The sequence below is a fragment of the Jaculus jaculus genome, chromosome 2 (genome assembly GCF_020740685.1).
Source record: "Jaculus jaculus isolate mJacJac1 chromosome 2, mJacJac1.mat.Y.cur, whole genome shotgun sequence".
In the NCBI taxonomy this organism is placed as follows: Eukaryota; Metazoa; Chordata; class Mammalia; order Rodentia; family Dipodidae; genus Jaculus; species Jaculus jaculus.
Genome location: NC_059103.1, coordinates 165,359,316 through 165,382,513, shown reverse-complemented (window position 1 = coordinate 165,382,513; position 23,198 = coordinate 165,359,316). Strand labels below are relative to the sequence as shown.

General features: G+C 40.0%; 1 protein-coding gene across 2 annotated transcripts in view; it reads right to left on the bottom strand.

Annotated features, from left to right (window-relative positions):
- Window positions 1-79: 79 nt before the first annotated feature.
- Window positions 80-23,198, bottom strand: part of Ints8 (integrator complex subunit 8) — a 61,381-nt gene continuing 38,262 nt past the window's right edge. Inside the window, exons 17-27 of one of the 2 annotated variants that reach the window (XM_045143151.1) lie at window positions 22,165-22,349; window positions 20,766-20,799; window positions 18,784-18,840; window positions 18,395-18,456; window positions 13,565-13,683; window positions 10,691-10,794; window positions 6,617-6,667; window positions 2,310-2,383; window positions 2,009-2,073; window positions 1,627-1,670; window positions 80-279 (exon numbers count right to left, since the gene is read on the bottom strand). In XM_045143151.1, coding sequence (XP_044999086.1) covers window positions 163-279; window positions 1,627-1,670; window positions 2,009-2,073; window positions 2,310-2,383; window positions 6,617-6,667; window positions 10,691-10,794; window positions 13,565-13,683; window positions 18,395-18,456; window positions 18,784-18,840; window positions 20,766-20,799; window positions 22,165-22,349 — 912 coding nt within the window. In that variant the 3' untranslated portion in view covers window positions 80-162. Of the gene's footprint in view, window positions 280-1,626; window positions 1,671-2,008; window positions 2,074-2,309; window positions 2,384-6,616; window positions 6,668-10,690; window positions 10,795-13,564; window positions 13,684-18,394; window positions 18,457-18,783; window positions 18,841-20,765; window positions 20,800-22,164; window positions 22,350-23,198 lie in introns of those variants that run through there. The other variant, XR_006635745.1, reaches the window with a different exon arrangement.

Genomic DNA, 23,198 nt, shown 5'->3' with positions numbered 1-23,198 from the left:
TCTGTATAGTTTTTGTTTATAACTAATACTTGTTTCAACATGTTGTCAGAAAAGAAAACACCACTAAATTGTACATATGTATTATATAAACTTAATCTTTTAATAATGTTTACTTTTAGCCTATTGTATAAAAAATAAAAGTTAAAAAAATTAACCAACTGCTTAAAAGTAAAGTTTTGCCATTGCTTGGAGAAACTTTTTTTTCCTTCTCTGCGCTGCCAGCTGTAGCACTTCTTCTGGGTTGCTTGCATTCAGTTCTGTCTGGCCAATGGCTTTGATCTTAAAACAGAAAGAAGTGTTATTAGGGCTCTGGTCAAAAATGAAGTCCTGCTAGTATATACAATATAAAGTTACTTTCATTCTAATAGTAAAGTTAGATAATTAACTTGGTCTAATATATATACATAATTATTTATTTAGGTTTTCTGAGGTAGGGTCTCAGGCTAGCTCAGGCTGACCTGGAATTCACTATGTAGTCTCAGAGTGGCCTTGAACTCTTGGTGATCCTCCTCTTTCCCTCTCACTCTCTCAAATAAATAAAATTTAAAAAAATATATTTGGGAGAGGGAGAGAATGGGCATGCTAGGGCCTCTAGCCGCTGCAAACAAACTCCAGATGCATGTGCCACCTTGTACATCCAGTTTACGTGGGTCCTGGTGAACTGAACCTGTGTGCTTAGGCTTTGCAGGCAAGTGCCTTAACTGCTAAAACCATCTCCAGCCCAAGGATTGACTTTTTTTTTTTTTTTTTTTCAAGGTAGGGTCTCACTGTAGCCCAGGAATTCACTATGTAATCTCAGGGTGGCACTTGAATTCGGGGCAATCCTCCCACCTCTGCCTCCTGAGTGCTGGGATTAAAGGCATGTGCCTCCACCGCACAGCAAGGATTAACATTTTAAAAGAAAAAGGCAAGGGCTGGAGGGATGGCTCAGCGGTGAAGGTGTTTGGCTGTAAAACCAAAGGACCCGTGTTCAATTCCGCAAGACCCATATTAGCCAGATGCACAAGTGGGCACAGGCGTCTGGAGTTCCTTTGCAGTGGCTGGAGGCCCTGGCACACCCATTCTCTCCTTTCTCTTCCTCTTTCTCAGGTCAGCCTGGGCTAGAGAGCAAGACCCCACCTTGAAAAACTGAAAAAAAGAAAAGAAAAAAGTAACTGGGCACACAGCTTTTAAAAAATAATTATTTTATTTATTTGAGAGAGAGAATGGGCACACCTGGGTCTTCAGCTGCTGCAAATGAACTCCAAACACATGTGCTACCGTGTGCTTCTGGCTTATGTGGCTCTTAGGGAATTGAACCTGGGTTCTTTAGCTTTGCAGGCAAACACCTTAGCTGCTAAGCCATCTCTCCAGGCCACAAAATCTTTTTTTTTTTTTTTAATATTTTATTTTTATTTATTTATTTGACAGAGAAAGAGGGAGAGAGAGAGAATGGGCCACATGCACCCTCTTGTGCATCTGGCTAACATGGGTCCTGGGGAATCAAACCTGGGTCCTTTGACTTTGTAGGCAAATGCCTTCACCACTAAGCCATCCCTTCAGCCCCACAAAGTCTTTTTACCTGGAATAAATCTTAACTGTTTAACAGTCTGGAAATTACATCATTGAAGGTATAAGGCAACTTACAGCAATTTGTCTTTTATCTGTCTCTCCTCTTTTATGATGAAGATCTAAATGTATTAGTTAAGAATAATAAGTGAGGGCTGGAAAGATATGTGTGTTAAGCCTAAGGGCCCAGGTTCAATTCTCCAAGTCCCACATAAGCCAGATGCACATGGTGGCGCATGCATTTGGATGAAGGCCCTGGCACACCCACTCTCACTCTCTCCCCCTCTCTGTCTCTAATAAATAAATTTTTAAAATTATATATAAAAAGAATAGTGAGTATTATAAATCATGATAGAATCTCAACCATTTCTGTTTCAGTTTAGAGAATATTCAATATGAAATTACTTCCTTAATTTACAGAAATGAACTGTTTTAACAATATGTGTACATGGAAGGATACAGGTCAGATACTCCAAGATGGTAACATCCCAAATGTAGTCGTAGTATGAGTCCATAGCATCATGACTGAAAAACAAAATGTAGTTACTTAAGCAGAGAAATTTCAACCTCACTTAAACAAAACAAAAACAAAAACCCCTCAGAGCCACTGTGGTTACACACACCTTTAATCCCAGCACTCTGAAGCTAAGGTAGGATCATTGTGAGTTTGAGGCAAGCCTGGAGTTACAGAATGAGTTCCAGGTTGATCTACGCAAAAGGTAAGACCCTACCTTGAAAAAAAAAAAAGCAAAAATTCATACCTGTTTTGTTCCTGCAATGATTTAAAGGCTGTTTTGTAGTCAATTTCTCTGAGGAACTGACATAAAATTGCCACCTACATGAACAAACATTTGAAGATAGTTTCATGTAACAACAATTCCTGCTTATAGAGGCTAATCTTTACCTTTCTGGCTGCCTAGTACTTTCTACATTAGTGACCCAAACCACAAATTTTTAGAGCTTTGTTAATTTGACAAAAAAGACAATTCAGAAAACTGAACTAAGGAGACAGAAAACTGCCAAGCCAAAATGTTATGACATTCAAGGACAAACAGAGCACACAATTCAACCTTTATAGCAACTGTACAAAGCTCATTCTGACAGAATTTTGGCTACCAGTCTTTAAACATAAAAAGCATCCTCTACAGTCTGAGGATATAACTAAGTGGTATAACATTTGCCTAGCACCTTGTATTACAAAAACAAAATCAAATAAAAACTTTCAAAAAAAAAATCCCCATCATTGATAAAGACTATGGGGACTTTTAAAGTTGGACTGGATGCATTGTATTTTACAAAAAAAAAAAAAAAAAAAAAATCCCCATCCATTTCAATCAACTATAGAGGTCTCCTTTCCAAAAAAAAAAAAAAGGAGGGAACTGAAGGGGGACCCTTGCTTAGCTTTGTGAAAACCTGGGTTCAAGCCTCAGCACTGCAAAAATATAACAAAAAATAAGAAATAAGAGATGGGGAGATGGCTCAACTGTTAACAGCACTTGCTTGCAAAGCCTGTCATCCTAGGTTTGATTCCCCAGTAAAGCCAGATGCACAATGTGGCACATGCACCTGAAATTTGTATGCAGTAGCAAGAAGCCTTGACATGGCCATTCATTTGCTCATTGCTCTCTCTTTCCCTCCCCCTCTCTCAATAATTTTTTTTTTAATGTGGAAAAAAAAGAGGGCTAGAGAGATTGCTCAATGGTTAAGGTGCTTGCCTGCAAAGCATAACACCCTGGGTTTGATTCCCTAGTACTCAAATAAAGCCAGATGCACGAAGTGGTACATGTGTCTGGAGCTCGTTTGCAGTGGCTACTGGTCTTGATGTGCCCATTCTCTCTTTACATATCTGCCCCCCCCCAAAATAAGTACGTAAATAAAATATTTTTTTTAAAAAAAGGATCACTATGAGTTTGAGGCTATCCTGAGATTATATAGTGAATTCCAGGTCAGCTAGGAGCCTGAAGAGATGACTCGGTAGGTTAATAATTCTTGTCTAAGCCTAAGGGCCTGCAGTGACCTGAGAAATGGCTATGCTTGATCTCCAGGACCACATAAACATCTAGGCATGGCTATATGCACCTGTAATTCCCAACTCATAGAGGAATAGAGGCCCAAAAATCACTAGAGCTTGCAAAAACAAACAAAAAAACAAAATAAATAAACAGCAAGCTTCAGGATCAGTAATAGACTAGAGCTCAAAGTAATAACAGGGTAGATGGAAGGGTTCTGGAGCAGGATGTCCAAAATTCCACTCTGAGAACGGTAGACATGTGTTCCCCACTGCATGAGCACACGGGGTACAACAAGGACACATAAATGTGCATGTGCCACATACACCATATAACAAACATTAATGCAAAAATATTTTTAACTCATGTGCCATAAAAATTATCCTCTTACAAGAACACAGTATTTCTTAGTGTGTTAACAAAATACATCACTGTCTGAATTTTCTCACTTGTTACTCCCAAAAGAAATCCCATGCTGAGAAGTAGTAACTCTCTATTCCCTCATTCCTCAAGCTTCTGATAACCATTATTTATATTTTCTGTCTCTATAGGTTTGTTCATTTTGAGCATTTAAAAAAATATATATTTTATAAGTTAGGTCAGGGGAAGAGACTGAATAAAGGAAAGGTTGAAGGAGGGTTAATCAAAATCTAAGAGGATATAAATAAGTCATATGTAAATCTACTTTTTTAGACAATGGAACAGTCAGGAAAAATATTACTAGAAAAATTTCAGTGCCAGGGATGCAATAGCTTCCAGTGAGTTTTTGGCCAGGGAGGTCCCTGATGCTCCCAAAACATTATAGGCCATTGCCGAGGCCCTTGATTTCCCACTAGGAATAGATGGTAAGACCCTATTGATAAAGACTCCACATACTTGGGCTGCAAGGCCACTGAAAAATCCTGCTGAAACTGAGCTGAAAACCTCAGTTCCAGGAGGATTTTACAGTGGCCTTATAGACCAGCTGAGAGAAAGCTGGAAAAAGTCACACTGCATGCAGTTCAATGGGAGAGAAAGAAATTACCAGTGAAGATACTCAACAGTGGACACTGCAAGCCAGGCCAAATGAACCAACTGGTGCAATAGTGGCATGTCTGTTATGGGAGAAGCCAACCACCCTCTAATTTGACTGGAGGCCTACTCTATGGGAGGGAATACATCCCTGATACTGAAAACCTACAATAGGGATAGTCATGAGCCCTAAGGGTGTAATGTCTGTTGCTATCTGGCTAAATGTATATACTATGCTCATCAAACTGCCCAGTAAACACTTCTCTTAATGTTCATACCCATATATTAATGCTGCTCTCACTTTTGGTAGAGAAGCTTCTCTTTACAGAGGGCAGTTACCTTAGGATGACTCAGAAGGCACCATGGTGCTGAGAAGGAGTGACAGAGGAGTGCTCAGCACTGTAATATCTCTATCACACCTTCCATGGCTCAGGGTCCATTGAGGAAGAGGAGGTGGAAAACAATGTAAGAGCCAAAGGAAGGGTAGGACTCCTTACAATGTGCTCCTCCAGACACAAAATGGCCTGGACATTCATGACCTCACAGTGCCTGACATTACCTACACAAGATCATCGTAATTGTAGGAAAAGATCATGACATCAAAATAAAAGAGACTGAGAAGGGGAGGGGATATGGAGTGGAGTTTCAAAGGGGAAAGGGGGGAGGGAGAGAACTACCATGGGATATTGTTGACAATCATGGAAGTTGTTAATAATATAATATTTTATATATATATATATATATATATATATACACATATATATATACACATTGGTTTTTTGAGGTAGGGTCTTGCTGTAGCCCAGGCTGACCTGGAATTCACTATGGAGTCTCAGTGTAGCCTCGAACTCATGGCTATCCTCCTACCTCTGCCTCCCAAGTGCTGGGATTAAAGGCGTGCACCACCACGCCCGGCTTAAAAACATCTTTTTTAAAAAATATTTTTTTTGATTCATTTTTATTTATTTGAGAGTGACAGAGAGAGAGAAAGAGGCAGATAGACAGAGAGAGAATGGGTGCGCCAGGGCTTCTAGCCACTGCAAACGAACTCCAGACGCGTGTGCCCCTTTGTGCATCCGGCTAACATGGGTCCTGTGGAATCGAGCCTCAAACCAGGGTCCTCAGGTTTCATAGGCAAAGTTTCAAGGCATCTATCCAGCCCAATAATAATTTTTTTTAAATATTTATTTAGGGGCGGGGGAGAATAGGCATGTCAGGGCCTCTAGCCATTGCAAACAAACTCTAGACACATGTGCCACCTGGTGCATCTGGCTTATGTGGGTACCGGGGAATCAAATATGGGTCCTTTAGGCTTTGCAGGCAAACACCTTGACTGCAAAAGCCATTTCTCCAGTGCACAATCTGAGCATTTTGTATGAATGGAATCACAAGGTATAATGTAACCTTTTATGTCTGTCTTTGATGTAGCATCATCTTTCCAGGTTTAGCCATGCTGTAGCATGTAAATGTGTTTCTTTTTTGGGGGGTATAGCTGAATAGCTCATTGAATAGATACATCACATTTTAATTAACCATTCATTACTGGATGGACATGAGGATTTCTGCTACTTTTTGGCTCTTGTGAATGCTATTGTGAACATTCAAGAACCACTTTTCCTGCAGACATCTTGCCAAGTCTCTTGGGTATTTATCCAGAAGAGGAACTGCTGAGTGATAAGGAAATTTCTAGAACTTTTTGAGGAATGGCCAAACTTTGTTTTCCAGAATTCCACCTTTTTATGTTTCTGACAGCATATAAGATTCTAGCTTTTCCACATTCCTAAGTAATTTGCATTTCCCTAATATCTATTATACAAATCTAATCTTAAATAAAACACAGAGAATGCTTCTTTTCTACTTTAAGAGGTTCAAAGGTTTTCTAATTCATACTTCAATTTTAGATACTACTAAAAATTTAAAAGAATATGTCAAGTGATCAAACACCATAAATCTAATTAATTTTGATATATTAAAAAACCATTTCCACATCTATAGATTTATATATAAACCCTAACACAAATGAAAATGGACCAGTATTGTAAACTGACCTGTGTGTGGCAATTCAGCAAAGAGCAGCACTTTATCATTCGTTTTATTACCTACAAAAATGAAATCATTACTTTCAAAAGCAGCTACTATAAGTTATGGTGAACACCACCACTACGGTACAGGACAACAGAGGGGAAGCTGTGAGGGGGAGGGAGAACAGTAGGTATATGCAAACTGTACTGTCATTCAATTTTGCTATAAATCTAAAAAGGCAATAAAAATAACTAATTAAGGGGCCAAGGGTGGTGGTGCACATCATTAATCCCAGCATTCGGGAGGCAGAGGTAGAAGGATCGCTGTAAGGTTGAGGGCAGCCTGAGACTCCACAGTGAATTCCAGGTAAACTGGAGCTAACGTGACACCCTACTTTAAATAAATAAATTACTAAACAGCTTGAAAACTTCAAAAGCTACTCCTAAAATTGATTTTTTTCATTTGTTACATTTTATTAGTGGGCTAAGTCAGAGGAAATAGCAATATTTATTAAGAGAAAGTGAACAAAATTTTCTATCAGACCAGAAGAAGAAGAAGCAAGTTAAAAAGGCCAAGTTTATAATCAGAACAAATAAAAAGTAGAAATCTAATATTTAGCATAAATAGTCATTTTTCTAGGTATAGCAAAACATGTTGCAAATATGCATTCACAAATTCTAGAAAAAAAATAGTGATTCAGTAAATAGAATCAATATGATTTGTAAGCTGGTGGCAGGAAGAATCAGTAAACTGAGGAAAAAAGCCAAGTATGATGCTTAGGTCCTGGGCTTGGCTGTTCCGATAGTTAAAGGTATTTTTTATTCTTCAGGACTTTTTTTTTTTTTTTTTTAAAGATGCAGGGATGGTTCAACATACACAAATCTATAAATGTAATACATCATATAAATGGATTGAAGGACAAAAATCACATGACCATCTCATTATACACAGAGAAAGCATTTGACAAAATCCAGCATCCCTTCATGATAAAAGTCCTATAGAGACTGGGAATAGAAGGAACAAATCTCAATATAATAAAGGCTATTTATGACAAGCCTACACACAACATATTACTAAATGGGGAAAAATTGGAAGCTTTTCAACTAAAGTCAGGAACAAGACAAGGGTGTCCACTGTCCCCACTTTTATTTAATATAGTTTTGGAAGTCTTAGCCATAGCAGCAAGGCAAGAGACACACATAAAAGGGATACAAATTGGAAAGGAAGAGAGCAAGTTATCATTATTTGCAGATGTCATGATTCTATATATAAAGGACCCTAAAGACTCTACTAGCAAGCTGTTAGAGCTGATCAAAACCTACAACAATGTAGCAGGATACAAAATAAATACACAGAAATCAGTAGCCTTCATATATGCTAACAACAAACACACAGAGGATGAAATCAGAGAATCACTCCCGTTCACAATTGCATCAAAAAAATAAATAAATAAATAAAGTACCTTGGAATAAACCTAACCAAGGAAGTAAAGAATCTCTACAATGAGAACTTTAAAACACTCAAGCGAGAAATTGCAGAAGACAGTAGAAAGTAGAGAAACATCCCTTGTTCCTGGATTGGAAGAATAAATATTGTAAAAATGGCAATCTTATCTAAAGCAATCTATACATTTAATGCAATCCCTATCAAAATTCCAAAGGTATTCTTCATGGAAATAGAAAAAAAAATCCAAAAATTCATTTGAAATCACAAAAAAACCTCGAATATCTAAAATAATACTGAGCAACAAAAATAAGGCTGGTGGTATCACCATACCTGATTTTAACCTATACTACAGAGCCATAGTAACAAAAACAGCATGGTACTGGCACAAAAAACAGACATGTAGATCAGTGGAACATAACAGAGGACCCAGACATAAGCCCAAGTAGCTATAGCCACTTGATATTCGATAAAAATGCCCAAAATACTCATTGGAGAAAAGACAGCCTCTTCAGCAAATGGTGTTTTGAAAACTGGATATATATCTGCAGAAGGACGAAAATAGATTCTTCTCTCTCGTCGTGCACAAGAATTAAGTCCAAATGGATTAAAGACCTTAACATCAGACCTGAAACTCTGAAACTGCTAGAGGAAAAAGTAGGGGAAACCCTTCAACATACTGGTCTTGGCAAAGACTTTCTGAACACAACCCCAGTTTCTCAGGCAATAAAACCACAGATTAATCACTGGGAACTCATGAAATCACAAACATTTTGTACTGCAAAGGACACAGTGAAAAAGCAAAGAGGTAACCTACAGAATGTGAAAAAATCTTCGCCAGCTATACATCTGATAGCGGATTAATAACTAGGATATACAAAGAACTCAAAAAGTTAAATAATAAGGAATCAAATAAGCCAATCAATAAATGGGATATGGAGCTAAATAGAGCATTCTCAAAGCAAGAAATACGAATGGCATATAAGCATCTAAAAAAATGTTCTACGTCACTAGTCATCAGGGAAATGCAGATTAAAACTACATTGAGATTCCATCTCACTCCTGTCAGATTGGCCACCATCATGAAAACAAATGATCATAAATGCTGGCGGGGATGTGGAAAAAGAGGAACCCTTCTACACTGCTGGTGGGAATGCAATCTGGTCCAGCCATTGTGGAAATCAATGTGGAGGTTCCTAAAACAGCTAAAGATTGATCTACCATATGACCCAGCTATAGCACTCCTAGGCATATATCCGAAGGAATCATCTCATTTCCTTAGAAGGACGTGCTCAACCATGTTTATTGCTGCTCAATTTATAATAGCTGAGAAATGGAACCAGCCTAAATGTCCCTCAACTGATGAGTGGATAATGAAGATGTGGCACATTTATACAATGGAGTTCTACTCAGCAGTAAAGAAAAATGAAGTTATGAAATTTGCAGAAAAATGGATGGACCTGGAAAGGATTAGACTAAGTGAGGCAACCCAGGCCCAGAAAGCCAAGCGCCACATGTTCTCCCTCATATGTGAAGCTACAGATGTTTGGGCTTCTGCGTGAAAATGAAAATACTTAGTAGCAGAGGCCAGTAAGTTAAAAAGGAGATATACTTTCTCTTTCTCTGTCAAATAAGTCAATGATAATAAAATATTGAAATAAAATTTAAAAAAAAGTAAAAAAATAAAAAGGAGATATAAAGGGAAGACAAAGGAAGGGAGGAGGGTACTTAATAGGTTGGTATTGTATATATGTAAGTAGAATGATTGAGATAGGGAGGTAATATGATGGAGAATGGAATTTCAAAGGGGAAAGGGGAAGGGGAAAGGGTGAGGGGGGGAGGGTGGGAATTACCATGGGATATTTTTTTATAATCATGAAAAATGTTAATAAAAATTTAAAAAATAAAAAAATAAAAAACAACAAAAAAAAAAGAAAAAAGAAAAAACAAAAGAAATGAAAGGGACAGACAGCGAGCAGGTTAATCAGAGTGTACTATTACTTTCCATGTTGCTGTGAGAGGAAAAAGAAGACTGATAAAACAAGTTAAGGAAGAAAAAACAATAAAAATTAAAAAAAATTTTTTTTTTTAATTTTTATTTATTTGACAGAGAAAGGGGAGGGAGAGACAGAGGGAGAGAATGGGCGCTCCAGAGCCCTCAGCCACTGCAGGCGAACTCCAGATGCACGCGCCTGCTTGTGCATCTGGCATACATGGATCCTGGGGAATTGAGCCTGGGTCTTTTGGCTTTGCAGGCAAACACCTTAACCACTAAGCCAGCCCTCCTCAGGACTTTTTGAAACGGCAGTTTAGATCACTGGGAGCATCCCCTGTGAACTAAGATGTTGAAATCAGTTTCAGGGAGGCTGAAGTGGAAGTGTTGCAGGGTATCAAAGCAGCAATGGGCAGTATAAATATGGGCACTGAAAATATACGCGTGGAGGTACACACTTGTAATCCTAGTATTTGGGAGGCTGACGCAGGAGAATCACTGTGAATTCAAGGCTAATCTAGGCCACATATCAAGACCCTGTCCAAAAATAAAACAAAAGGCCACGAAAACCAAGCAAAACATGAGCATGACCAATCCATACAGGAAAGAGATAAGCTCAATTCAAAGGGATTCAGTCAAGAAAGCACACCCATACACAACTTACCTGGTCTGTATAAACATCAGGGGGCACAGCCTTATTAAAGAAATCAGAGCACACAGCTCCTGCCTGGAGGTAATACTGAAGAGCTGCTGAATACTGATTTGTTGCTGAAGTAGAAAACAGGTAAAAAATTACTTGTCACTTAGTTATAAGAGTTGGAAAACAGAAAGGGCCCTCTTTTGTAAAAGACATAACTTTGTGGGTTGGCAAAAGTAGACTGAAACCATACATTAGGGATAAGACATTGTATTTACTCACAACACTGAGAAAAAACTGCTTTGATTTTTAACAATCACAAAAAAGAAAAAAAGTGATAACTACCTACACTCGACCATCATAATAGCAGGAAAAGATCATGGCATTGAAATAAGAGAGAGACTGATTGAGAGGGGGAGGGGATAGATGAAGAATGGAGTTTCAAAGGTGAAAGTGGCGGGTGAGGGGATTGAGGGCATTACCATGGGATATTTTTTTATAATCATGGAAATTATTAATAAAAGATATTTGAAAAGAAAAAAAGTGATATAACTGATTCTTTGCCTCTTAAAACTGATTAGCCAAAAGGTAAGCTCAAAGTTCTATAGGGCTGGAGAGATGGCTCAGCGGTTAAACGCACTTGCTTACAAAACCTGATGGCAGGGTTCAATTCCTCAGTTCCCTAGTACCCAAGTAAATCCAGAATCACAATGTGGCAGATATGTCTGGAGTTCATTCATATAGGTGCACCCATTCTCTCTCTCCCTAATAAGCAAATATTTTTAAAAACCTAGTGCAGAAATTACTATATGGAGGTATTTGTTCCCCAAATATCCACACTACAAACAAATCCTACTCTTTGAGGCAGCTAAGAAACTGTATCTATTCTGCAGTTAGATAGGAAGGGCTTGGAAGTGAATTATTTTGGAGGCCGGGTGAAAATTAATGTTAAAAACTAGCAAGGGCTGGAGAAATGGCTTAAGGGTTGAAACACTTATCTGGGATACCTAAGGACCACACACTTCTGGCGTTCGTTTACAGTAGCTGGAGGGCCTGGCATGCCCATTCTCAATCCCTCAATCTGCCCCTCTCTCAAATAAATAATAAATAAAATAAAAATTATTAAAAAAAAAATGAGGGACTAGGGAGATATTTGAGTAGTAAATGATGCTTGCCAAACCACCTACATAAATCTGGATGAAAAGGGGGCACAAGCATCTGATGTATTTACAGCAGCAAGAGGCCCTTGTGTGACCCACACCCTGCCCTACAAGTGCAATTTTTATTAAATTTTTTTTTGTTTTGAGGCAAGCCCAACAGACTGGTCATTTTTATTTTTATGCAGGAAAAAGAGAGAGAGAATTGATGTGCCAGGACCTCCAGCCACTGCAATAGAACTCCAGATTCATGCACCATCTAGTGCACATGTGCAACTTTGCGCACTTGCGTCACTTTGTACGTCTGGCTTATGTGGGACCTGGAGAGTTGAACATGGGTCCTTAGGCTTCGCAGGCAAGTGCCGTAACCACTAAGCCATCTTTTCAGACCTTTTTTTTTTTTAAGATTTATTATTTATTTATTTATTTATTAGAGACAGAGAGTGAGAACAGGCATGCCAGGGCCTCTAGCCACTATAAACAAACTCCAGATGCATGTGCCATGTTCATTTGGCTTATGTAGGACCTGGAGAATAGAAACAGGGTGAATAGTGAATTCCAGTTCAGCCTAGGCTAGAAAGAGACCATGCTTTGAAAACCAAAAAAGAAAAAGGAACTTCCTATCAACTTGAAAAATCCAGTTACATAAATTGCTGATGTTGGAGGCTAGAGGGATTAGAAATCTATTTCCAAGAATATATTTGCTAAAATTACCTGAAAAGATTTGGAATTTTAATTTATTTATTTTGGCTTTCCGACATAGGTTCTCTCTCTAGCCAAGGCTGACCTGAAATTCACTATGTAGTCTCATCCTCTTACCTCTGCTTATTGAGTGCTGAGCCACCATGCCTGGCTCATAAAATTCTTATTTTTTACATACCCACGTTGGGAAGGACACAAAGTTTGAGGCAGGGTTTTATTATATAACCTTGGCTGACCTAGAACTTGCCACGTAGGCTGGCTTCGAACTTGAGGCAATTTTCATGCCTAAGCCTCCCAAGTGCTGGAATTATAAGCATGAGTCACCATGCCTAATTAGAATTTTTAAATAGTAATTTAAAATATCTTTATATATTTACTTGCAAGTATTAATGGTATGTGTATGTGCGGGGGGGGGGGAGGTTGAATAGGTATGCCAGGGACTCCATCCGCTGCAAGTGAACTCCAGAGGGCATGCACCACTTTGTGCATCTGGCTTTATGTGGGTAATGGGAAGCAAACCCAGGTTATTAGGTTTTGCAGGCAAACACCATAACTGTTGAGCCATCTCTCCAGCCCATAAACAGTAATTTTATAAACAGAACCTCACTCTTGTAACATAAGGAGACAAACTATGCATTATTTTTTAAAATGTAGTCAATAAAATATTTAAACCGTAAGAACCAAAGGTTCTACACCCAAAAAAAAAAGCATAAATGAAACAATTTAGTTTATTCTCTTAGTTACCAAGGAAGATAAGAAACTCTCAAAAACAAAACCCAAGGGCTGGATGTGGTGGTACATGCCTTTAATCCCAGAACTCAGGAAGCAGAGGTAGAGGACCACTCTTGAGTTTGAGGCCACCCTGAGACAACATAGTGAATTCTAGGTCAGCCTGAGCTAAAGTGAGACCCTACCTTGAAAAATAAAAACAAAAATAAACACAAAAAAATTCAATATAGTATAATAAAACATGTAATATAGTTATTTGCAATCCTTGGAATGGTACATAAACAAAATATAAGGCAACCAACATCTCACTTACCAAAATAGATGTCTGCTTGAATTATTAACCAAGAATGGTTGTTTGGATTTATACTGAGTGTATAACGAACTAGTTCTTTCACTGTGATTGCTACAGCTTCAAAGTCCACAGACTGGAGGCTAAAGGGAAATACGTATCATTCATTAATCTCTAACTTTTTTTTTTTTTTTTGCTTTGAGATAGTTTTATTCTAACCCTGGCTGACCTGGAATTCACTATGTAGTCTCAAACTCACTATGTGGCCTCAAACTCATGGTGATCCTCCTACCTCTGACCACCCCCTCCCACCCCAGTGCTGGGAATAAAGGTGTGTGCCACCACACCCAGCTGATTAATCTCTATGTATAGCCCAATTTCAAATTCCACACATATATTTATTAAAAACAAGAAAACACCTCCTTGGCCAACAGTGCTGGAATTACTGGTGTGTGCCACCACACGTGGCTTTAAAATGATATATTTGATAAAGACAAATGTTTTAAAAGAAAATTAAAGTTTTTTAAATTTATTTTTATTGACAACTTCCATAATTATAGACAATAAGCCATGGTATGGTAATTCCCTCCCCTCCCACATTACCCTTCACAATTCCACTCTCCATCATATCCCCTCCCCCTCTCAATCAGTCTCTTTTATTTTGATGTCACCATTAGGTAGTGTCAGGCACGGTGAGGTCATGAGTACCCAGGCCATTTTGTGTCTGGAGGAGCATGTTGTATGGAGTCCTAGCCTTCCTTTGGCTCTTACATTCTTTCCATCACCTCTTCCACAATGGACCCTGAGCCTACAAACCCAAGATCATAAGCTGTCTAGTGTAGAGCTATGGTTCAGCACTATCGTAAACTATTCTGTACTTCACTTTCACACACAAACTGGAAATCAATTGACAGCCCAAAGTTAAGCTACAGAGGTGATGACGAGGTAACACAGAAGCTACACAATCAGAGGCTTAAACGTAACTGAGTGGAAGTATGCCTGCCAGCATACGCAGCACTGATTCTTGGACTGCTATATAGTAATTTATATGTAAGAATCAGAAGCATAGGACAAAAGCTGCAGTCAGAAGGCTGTGGAGCATGCACACTTGAATAACAAAGTACGGCACTGCTCCCAGAAACAAGCCTTAGTGAGATAGGGCTGGTTACAAATCCACCCCTCCCCTCTAAATCCACCCTGAGATAAAAGATCTCTCTCTCTCTCAGAGGTGAGGGGAAGGAGTTAGGACAGGGTATCACATGTAGTCCAGGCTGCCCTGGAACTTGTAGGTTGATTCGTCTGCCTCAACTTCCTTAGTGCAGGGATTATAAGCAGGCACCACCAAACAGGTGCTATTTCCAACCTCTAATTTGGAGGTGGAAATAAATGATTTACACTCACTATCTCTCCTATCTATCTACCCACTTAGTGAAATCCTTTTTTTTTTTTTGTGGGGGGGGCTAGTGTTTTGAGGTAGGGTATCATCTAGCCCAGGCTGACATGGAATTCACTATGTAGTCTCAGGCTGGCCTTGAACTCAAAGCAATCCTCCTACCTTTGCCTCCAGAGTGCTGGAATTAAAGGCGTGCGCCACTATGAGGGAGGGTGGGGGGAAATGGGCTGGTAGTCACTGCCAATGAACTCCAGACACAGGGGCCCTTTGTGCTTCTGGCTTTATATGGGTACTAAAGAACTGAACTCAGGTCATTAGACTTTATAGGCAGGCGCCTTAACCACACAGCCATCTTTACAGCCCCTGAATTTTTTTCTTCCTCAAGAAGACACTAAGAACAAAGTATTCATATAGTAATATCAAGAGGGAGGGCAGGAAGGTAAGGACACTTTGAGCTGGAAAGCTGGCATGGTGGTGCATACCTATAATCCCAACTCCTTGTGATCCTTTTATTTTATTGTTTTACTTATTTATTAGATACAGAGGGAGAGAAAGAATGGGCACAATAGGCCCTCTGGCCACTGCAAACAAATTCTAGATGCATGCACCATCTTGTACATCTGGCTTACATGGGTTCTGGGGAATCGAACCTAGGTGCTTAGGCTTTGCAGGCATGCACCTTAACCACTAAGACATCTCTCCAGCCCCCCCATCCCCTTTTTTTTTTGGTTTTTCAAGATAGGGCCTTGCTCTAGCCCAGGCTGACCTGGAATTCACTACATAGCCCCAGGGCGCCCTCGAATGTATAGCAATCCTCCTACCTCTGCTGGGATTAAAGGAGTGTGCCACCATGCCTGGCTCCTCTCTTTTGTTTTTGTTTTTTGAGGTAGGCTCTCACTCTAGCCCAGACTGACCTGGAATTCACTATGAAGTCTTAGGGTGTCCCTGAACTCATGGCGATCCTCCTTACTTCTGCCTCCCAAGTGCTGGGATTAAAGGTGTGAGCCACCACGCCAAGGATTTTTATTTTTTTCCCAAGACAGGGTCTCACTCTAGCCCAGGCTGACCCCAAATTCACTATGTAGTCTCAGGGTGGCTTGAACTCATGGTGATCCTCCTACCTCTGCCTTCTGAGCACTGGGATTAAAGGCGTGTGCCACCACGCCTGGCTTTTTATTTTTTTATAAATTTATTTAAAATTTTTTTTTATTTTTATTTATTTATTTGAGAGCTACAGACAGAGAGAGAAAGAGGCAGATAAAGAGAATAGGTGCCCCAGGGCCTCCAATCACTGCAAATGAACTCTAGACACATGTGCCCCCTTGTGCATCTGTCTAACATGGGTTCTGGGGAATCGAGTCTCAAACTAGGGTCATTAGGCTTCACAGACAAGCGCTTAAATGCTAAGCCATCTCTCCAGCCCCCGCCCTTTTTTCAATGAGAGATAATTGTCGTGTAAGGCCTCTAGCAACTGCAATCAAACTCCAGATGTAACCATCACCTTGTACATCTGGCTTACGTGGGTTTTGGGGAGTCAAACCAGGGTTCTCAGGCTTCGCAGGCCTTAACCGCTAAGCCATCTCTCCAGCCCTGTAATCCCAACTCCCAGAGGCTAAAGCAGGAGGACTGTGAGTACAAAGCCAGTATGGGCTACATAACAAGTGCCTAACTGAATTGAAAAAAAACAAAAAAAGAAGCTGGATGTGGTGATGCACACCTTTAATTCCAGCACTCAGGAGGCAGAGGTAGAAGGATACCTTCCAGTGAGTTGTTGGCCAGGGAGGTCCATGATGTCCCCAAAACATTACAGGCCATTGCCAAGGCCCTTGGTGTCCCACTAGGAATAGAAGGTAAGGCCCTATTGTTGAAGACTCCACATACTTGGGCTGTAAGGCCACTGAGAAATCCTGTTAGAACTGAGCTGATAACCTCCTCCATGTAGACCAGCTGACGGAAAGCTGGAAGAAGCCATTCTGCATGCAGTTCAATGGAAGTGAGAGAAATCACCAGTGAAGATACTCAACAGTGGACACTGCAAGCCTTATAATTGGACAGCCAGACCAAATGAGCCAACGGGTGCAACAGTGGCACATCTGTCATGGTGGAAACCAACTGCCCTCTAATTGGACTGGAGGCCTGCTCCATGGGAGGGAATACATCCCTGATACTGAAAACTTAAAACAGAGGTAGTCATGAGCACTAGGGGTGTAACCTCTGCTGCTGTCTGGCTAAATGTATTTACTATGCTTATCAAATTGCCCCGTAAGCACTTCTGTTAATGTTCATACCATATATTAATGCTACTCTCACTTTTGGTAGAGAACCTTCCCTTTTCAGATGGCAGTGACCTTGGGATGACTCAGAAGGCATCACGGTGCTGGGAAGAAATGACAGAGGAGTGCTCAGCAACATCTCTATCACACCTTCCAAGGCTCAGGTGTCTATTGCAGAAGAGGTGGCAGAAAGAATATAAAAGCCAAAGGAAGGGTAGGTCCCCTTACAATGTGCTCCTTCAGACACAAAATAGCCTGAATATCCATGACCTCACAGTACCTGACACTACCTACACAAGACCATCATAATGGGAGGAAAAGATCATGACATCAAAATGAAAGAGACTGATTGAGAGGGTGAGGGGATATGATGGACAGTGGAGTTTCAAAGGGGAAATTGGAGGGGGAATTACCATGGGATATTTTTTACAATCATGGAAGTTGTTAAAAAAAAAGGGGGGGGGGGGCTGGAGAGATGGCTTAGCAGTTAAACGCTTGCCTGTGAAGCCTAAGGACCCCAGTTCAAGGCTCGATTCCCCAGGACCCACATTAGCCAGATGCACAAGGGGGCGCACGCATCTGGAGTTCGTTTGCAGCGGGTGGAGCCCCTGGTGCGCCCATTCTCTCTCTCTATTTGCCTCTTTCTCTCTGACTGTCACTCTCAAATAAATAAATAATTTTTTTAAAAATGAGTTCAAGGCCAGCCTGAGAATACATAGTGAATTCCAGTCAGCCTGGACTAGAGTGAGACCCTACCTCAGGGAAGAAAAAAGTTCTTATGGCAACTGACAGAAGACTGATTTAAAAAAAAAAATCACAGTATTAGCTGGGCATGTTGGCACACACCTTTAACCCCAGCACTCATTAGGCAGAGGTAGGAGGATCACTGTGAGTTCAAGGCTACCCTGAGACTGCATAGTTAATTCCAGTTCAGCCTGGGCCAGAGTGAGACCCAACCAAAAAATAAATAAATAAATAAATAATAATACATATTTTTTAAAAATTGTTAAACAAAAAATAATTTTCATAAATTTTAGGAAGATATTGACTATAACATACAGACCATGAGTTCTTTGTTGAATTCTACAGATCTATGACCCTTTAATTAAATTATCTAAGGTTATCTAGACCAATCAGGATGATTTCTATATATGTAACTAATTTAATATAAGGTATACATCTACTTACTTTGGAATAGAAGATGGCCAGATAGAAATATGTTCAGCTGTTATATCATTCACAATGTCCTCCTTTAAGAAAACAAACAAAACAGTGCTATTTTTTTTAACAGTGTGATTTGAAAAGAAATTTCTTTCAAATAATTATTTTCTTTTGAGACAGTTTTCTGTAACCCAGGCTGGCCTCCAACTTACTATGTACCCGAGGATGACCCTAAACTTCTTATCCTCTTGCCTCAACCTCCCAGCTTCTGTGATTACAGGTCTGTACTGCCATACCCAATTATGCCATGCTAGGGATCAAATCCAGGATTTCAAGTGTACAGGCAGGCACTCCATCAAATGAGCTATATCCCTAGAACTCAAAATAATTTTTAAATGAAACAATAAAATACTGACCCGAACATTGTGAAGTTTCACAAAGAGTGATAAAATGATACTCAAAACCAATGGCTCCTATAAGAAAGAAAACACAAGAATTTTCAAATAAATGAATGGGGAGTGTGTGTTTTCTGTCAATCTTAGAGGTACCAAGTATTTTTTTTTTTTTTGTAGCTTTTTAATAATGGAGAGAATTTGTATGCCAAGGCCTCCAGTCACTGCAATCAAACTCCAGACATGTGTGCCACCTTGTGCTTCTTGCTTATGTGGGAACCTGGAAAGTCTAACATAGGTCCTTAGGCTTTGCCGGCAAGCACCTTAAATGCTAAGCCATCTCTCTAGCCCCCAAGTACTTTTTGAAAGACCTTTTAATTTTTGGAATTTAGCATCTGTTTTAGAGCACCAAAGATCAACTTCATTATTAGCTTCATGAAAATAAAAAGCAGCATGTAATTTATCATATTAAGATGCCTGACGGGCTGGAGAGGCTTAATGGTTGAGGCGTTTGTCTGCAAAGCCGAAGGAACCTGGTTCAATTCCCCAGGATCCATGTAAGCCAGATGCACAAGGAGGCGCATGCATGTGGAGTTCCTTTGCAGTGGTTAGAAGCCCTGGCAGGCCCATTCTCTCTTTTAAATACATCTTTTAAACATATATTTAAAAAAAAAAAAAAAAGATGCCTGGCTTCTGAAGCTTTCTCAGGATATCACTAGGAAAGATGGGGTGAGGAAGATGACGGGGATTAAAGCTGAGCTAGCTTTGGTCTCTTCATGCGACCTTTGATCTCTTTCCAACCAGCATTTCTACCTACTTCCAAAGAACAGGTTTTTAAAAATTACTTAAAATAGGGCTGGAGAGATGGCTTAGCAGTTAAGGTGCTTGTTTGCAAAGCCTAACAATACAGGTTCAATTCCCTAGTATCCATGTAAGCCAGATGCAAAGTGATACATGTGTCTGGAGTTATTTGCAGTGGCTGGAGTCCCTGCCATGCCTGTTCTCTCTCTCCCTCTGCCTGCAATTAAATAAAAATTTTAAAACAATTTTTAAAAAGTTACTTTATTTATTTATGAGAGAGGATGGGCTCGCCAGGGACTCCAGCCACTGCAAACTTCAGATGCGTGTGACCCCTTGTGCATCTGGCTTACATAGGTCCAGGAGAATCAAACCAGGGTCTTTTGCTTTGCAAGCAAATGCTTTAACCGCTAAGCCATCTCTCCAGCCCCTTAACCTTTTTTTTTTTTTTTTTTAATGTTTTTACTTATTTGCAAGCAGCAAGAGAGAGAATGCAGGCAACAGCACCTTTTGCCACTGCAAATAAATTCCAGAGGCATGTGCCACTTTGAGCATCTGGCTTTAGGTAGGTACTGGGGGGAATCAAACCTGGGCTGTAAGGCTTTTCAGTGTGCCTTACACTGTTGAGCCTCTCCCCAGCCCCTTAAATAAAGAACTCTGAGCTGGGCGTGGTGATACTCACCTTTAATCCCAGCACGTGGGAGGCAGAGGTAGGAGGAGTTCAAGGCCACCTGAGATTACATAGTGAATTCCAGGTCAGCCTGGACTAGAGTGGGGTAAAAAAAAAAGAATCCTAGATCATGACCATGGCATAAGCATGACATTAATCCTTTTCAGCAAATGGCAAAGCCAGGCTTCCCTATGGAGATTGTCCCATGTGTCTGTGTGGTGTTTTGAGACAGGGTCTTATAATGTAGCCCAGGTTGATCCCAAACTTAAATCCTACTTCAGCCTCCCAAGAGCTAGGATTACAGGCTTATGCCACTATATCCAGACCAAGAGTTTTCACAACTCTAAGAATATGTACTCTACTAAAACATAATTCATACAGAACAAACTTATCCATCTAGAGTAGCCAATCAATAAGGATCATTTCAGATAAGCAAATTAACAGTCATTTTAATAATTAAATCAGCATGGGAAGCATTATTTCTTTGTCACTTACAAAAAGCAGTAGTAGTAGTTACATCAATTTTAATAAAACTTACCCGTAACTTTTTGATAAAAGAAAGCAGTTCACTCCTACAAAAACAAAATTTTAAATATATCCTTAATATTAGACATTAAAAATAAGAATGTAGGAGAAAGGAAGGGAGGAGGATACTTAATAGGTTGATATTGTATATATGTAATTACAATGATTGTAATGGGGAGGTAATATGATGGAGAATGGAATTTCAAATGGGAAAGTGTGGGGGTGGGGAGGAAGGGAATTACCATGGGATATATTTTATAATCATGGAAAATGTTAATAAAAATTAAAAAAAAAATAAGAATGTAAACTATATGATTTATTCCTAACTCTCCAGTTCTACAGTCATGAGTATACAATATTCTATTGTCATAACCTAATAACATCTTATCCTTTGGAATCACATGAAGTCCTCGGTATTACTATCCAGCCTCAAACATTACTGATTTTGAATTTGTGTTGATTAAATTGAATGGTTGATGACAGCTTTCTTTTTAATATTTTTGTTTGAGGCAAGCCCAACAGACTGCCTTTTAAAAAAATTATTTTATTTATTTGAGAGTGACAGATAGAGAAAGAGGGAGATAGAGAGAGAGAATGGGCGTGCCAGGGCCTTCAGCCACTGAAAATGAACTCCATATGCGTACACCCCTTGTGCATCTGGCTAACGTGGGTCCTGGGGAGTAGAGCCTCAAACCGGGGTCCTTAAGCTTCACAGGCAAGTGCTTAACCACTAAGCCATCTCTCCAGCCCAACTTCCTTCCTTTTTATGTGAGGGGAGGGGGAAGAAGTGGCGTGCCAGGGCCTCCAGCCATTGCAATCGAATTCCAGATTCATATACCCCCCTTGTGAGCATGTACGACCTATGCGCTTACATGGGACCTGAAGAGTTTGAACACAGGTCCTTAGGCTTCACAGGCAAGCATCTTTAACAGCTAAGCCATCTCCCCAGCCCTTCTTTTTTATTTCTTCATTTTTTTTTTGGTTTATCAAGGAAAGGTCTTGCTCTTGCCCAGGTTGACCTGGAATTCACTATGTAGTATCAGGCTGCCCTTGAACTCATAGCAGTCCTTGTACCTCTACCTCCTGAGTGGTGGGATTAAAGGCATGTGCCACCATACCCAGCTAATGAGAGCTTTCTTAAGCAGGAGGCATTTCCAAAAGTGGCCATGCAGACAGGTCCACCAAAGAGGAGCACCTTAGAATCCTTAGAACATTATTCACCTTATTTTGTTTTGTATTTTGTGGCATTACAGACTAAGCCTAGAACCTCATGCTAAGCAAATGTGCCCACCGAGCTATATCCCTAAATAATAATCTCAAGATTATCCAGCTTTATGATATACAGGATAAAGATAGCTAATAATAAATGAAGACTCAAAAATTATCACTCATAGAAACATACCAATACGTACCGATACATTATGCCCAAAGTAGATTCCCTCTGCTTTATTAAACTAACTCGGCCATCATTTCCTCGTTTGTGTTGATTAGACACACTACAGATTTGAACAATAACTTCCCAAAGGTCTTTAGCAGTCCGTCTGCTTTCCTTAGGGCCTGGAAGTTCTTTGCAGGTGGCTGCTAAAAGCTGTCCAAGCTGTAACATGAAAAACAAGACAGAAAATACACAAAAAGCTAACCTATTAAGTCATAGGTTAGTCTTAGCCTAAAGGCACAGTGGAGGAAACAGATACCTACACACAGGAAGCAGCTATCTCACACTGATAATCCAGAACAACCTCTGAGGGGGCCTGGCTCTACCATACAAAGGCCATCTTTCTGCACACTTATCAACTAGTAAGAACACAAGCAAGTAGTCTAGGGAGGTTCAAAACAAGAATGCCAGCCATGCTTTTGATCCCAGCACTTGGGTGGCAGAGATAGGAAGACTGAGTTTGAGGCTGGCCTAGGCTCGAGTGAGCTCCAGATCAGTCTGGGCTAGAACGAGATCCTACCTCAAAAAAAAGGGGGGGGCTGGAGAGATGGCTTAGCGGTTAAGCACTTGCCTGTGAAGCCTAAGGACCCCGGTTCAAGGCTCGGTTCCCCAGGTCCCACGTTAGCCAGATGCACAAGGGGGCACACGCATCTGGAGTTCGTTTGCAGAGGCTGGAAGCCCTGGCACGCCCATTCTCTCTCTCTCCCTCTATCTGTCTTTCTCTCTGTGTCTGTCGCTCTCAAATAAATAAATAAATAATTTAAAAAAAAAGAATGAAGAGACCAATAATGCAGGGGGAAAGATGTTCACTGTAAAAAGAACAATCTCATTTTACAAAGTGTGTAATGGAGGGCACATAGCACAATGTTAATTAAATGCCCAGAGGTGGAATCAAAACATTGCTTATAGCACACACAAGCATATGCAATATAATGTTTAATCATTTTAAATTAGGAAAAGAGTAAGGAAATTGAAGTTGGTAGGACAAGGGAACAAAACTTAGAGCACCAT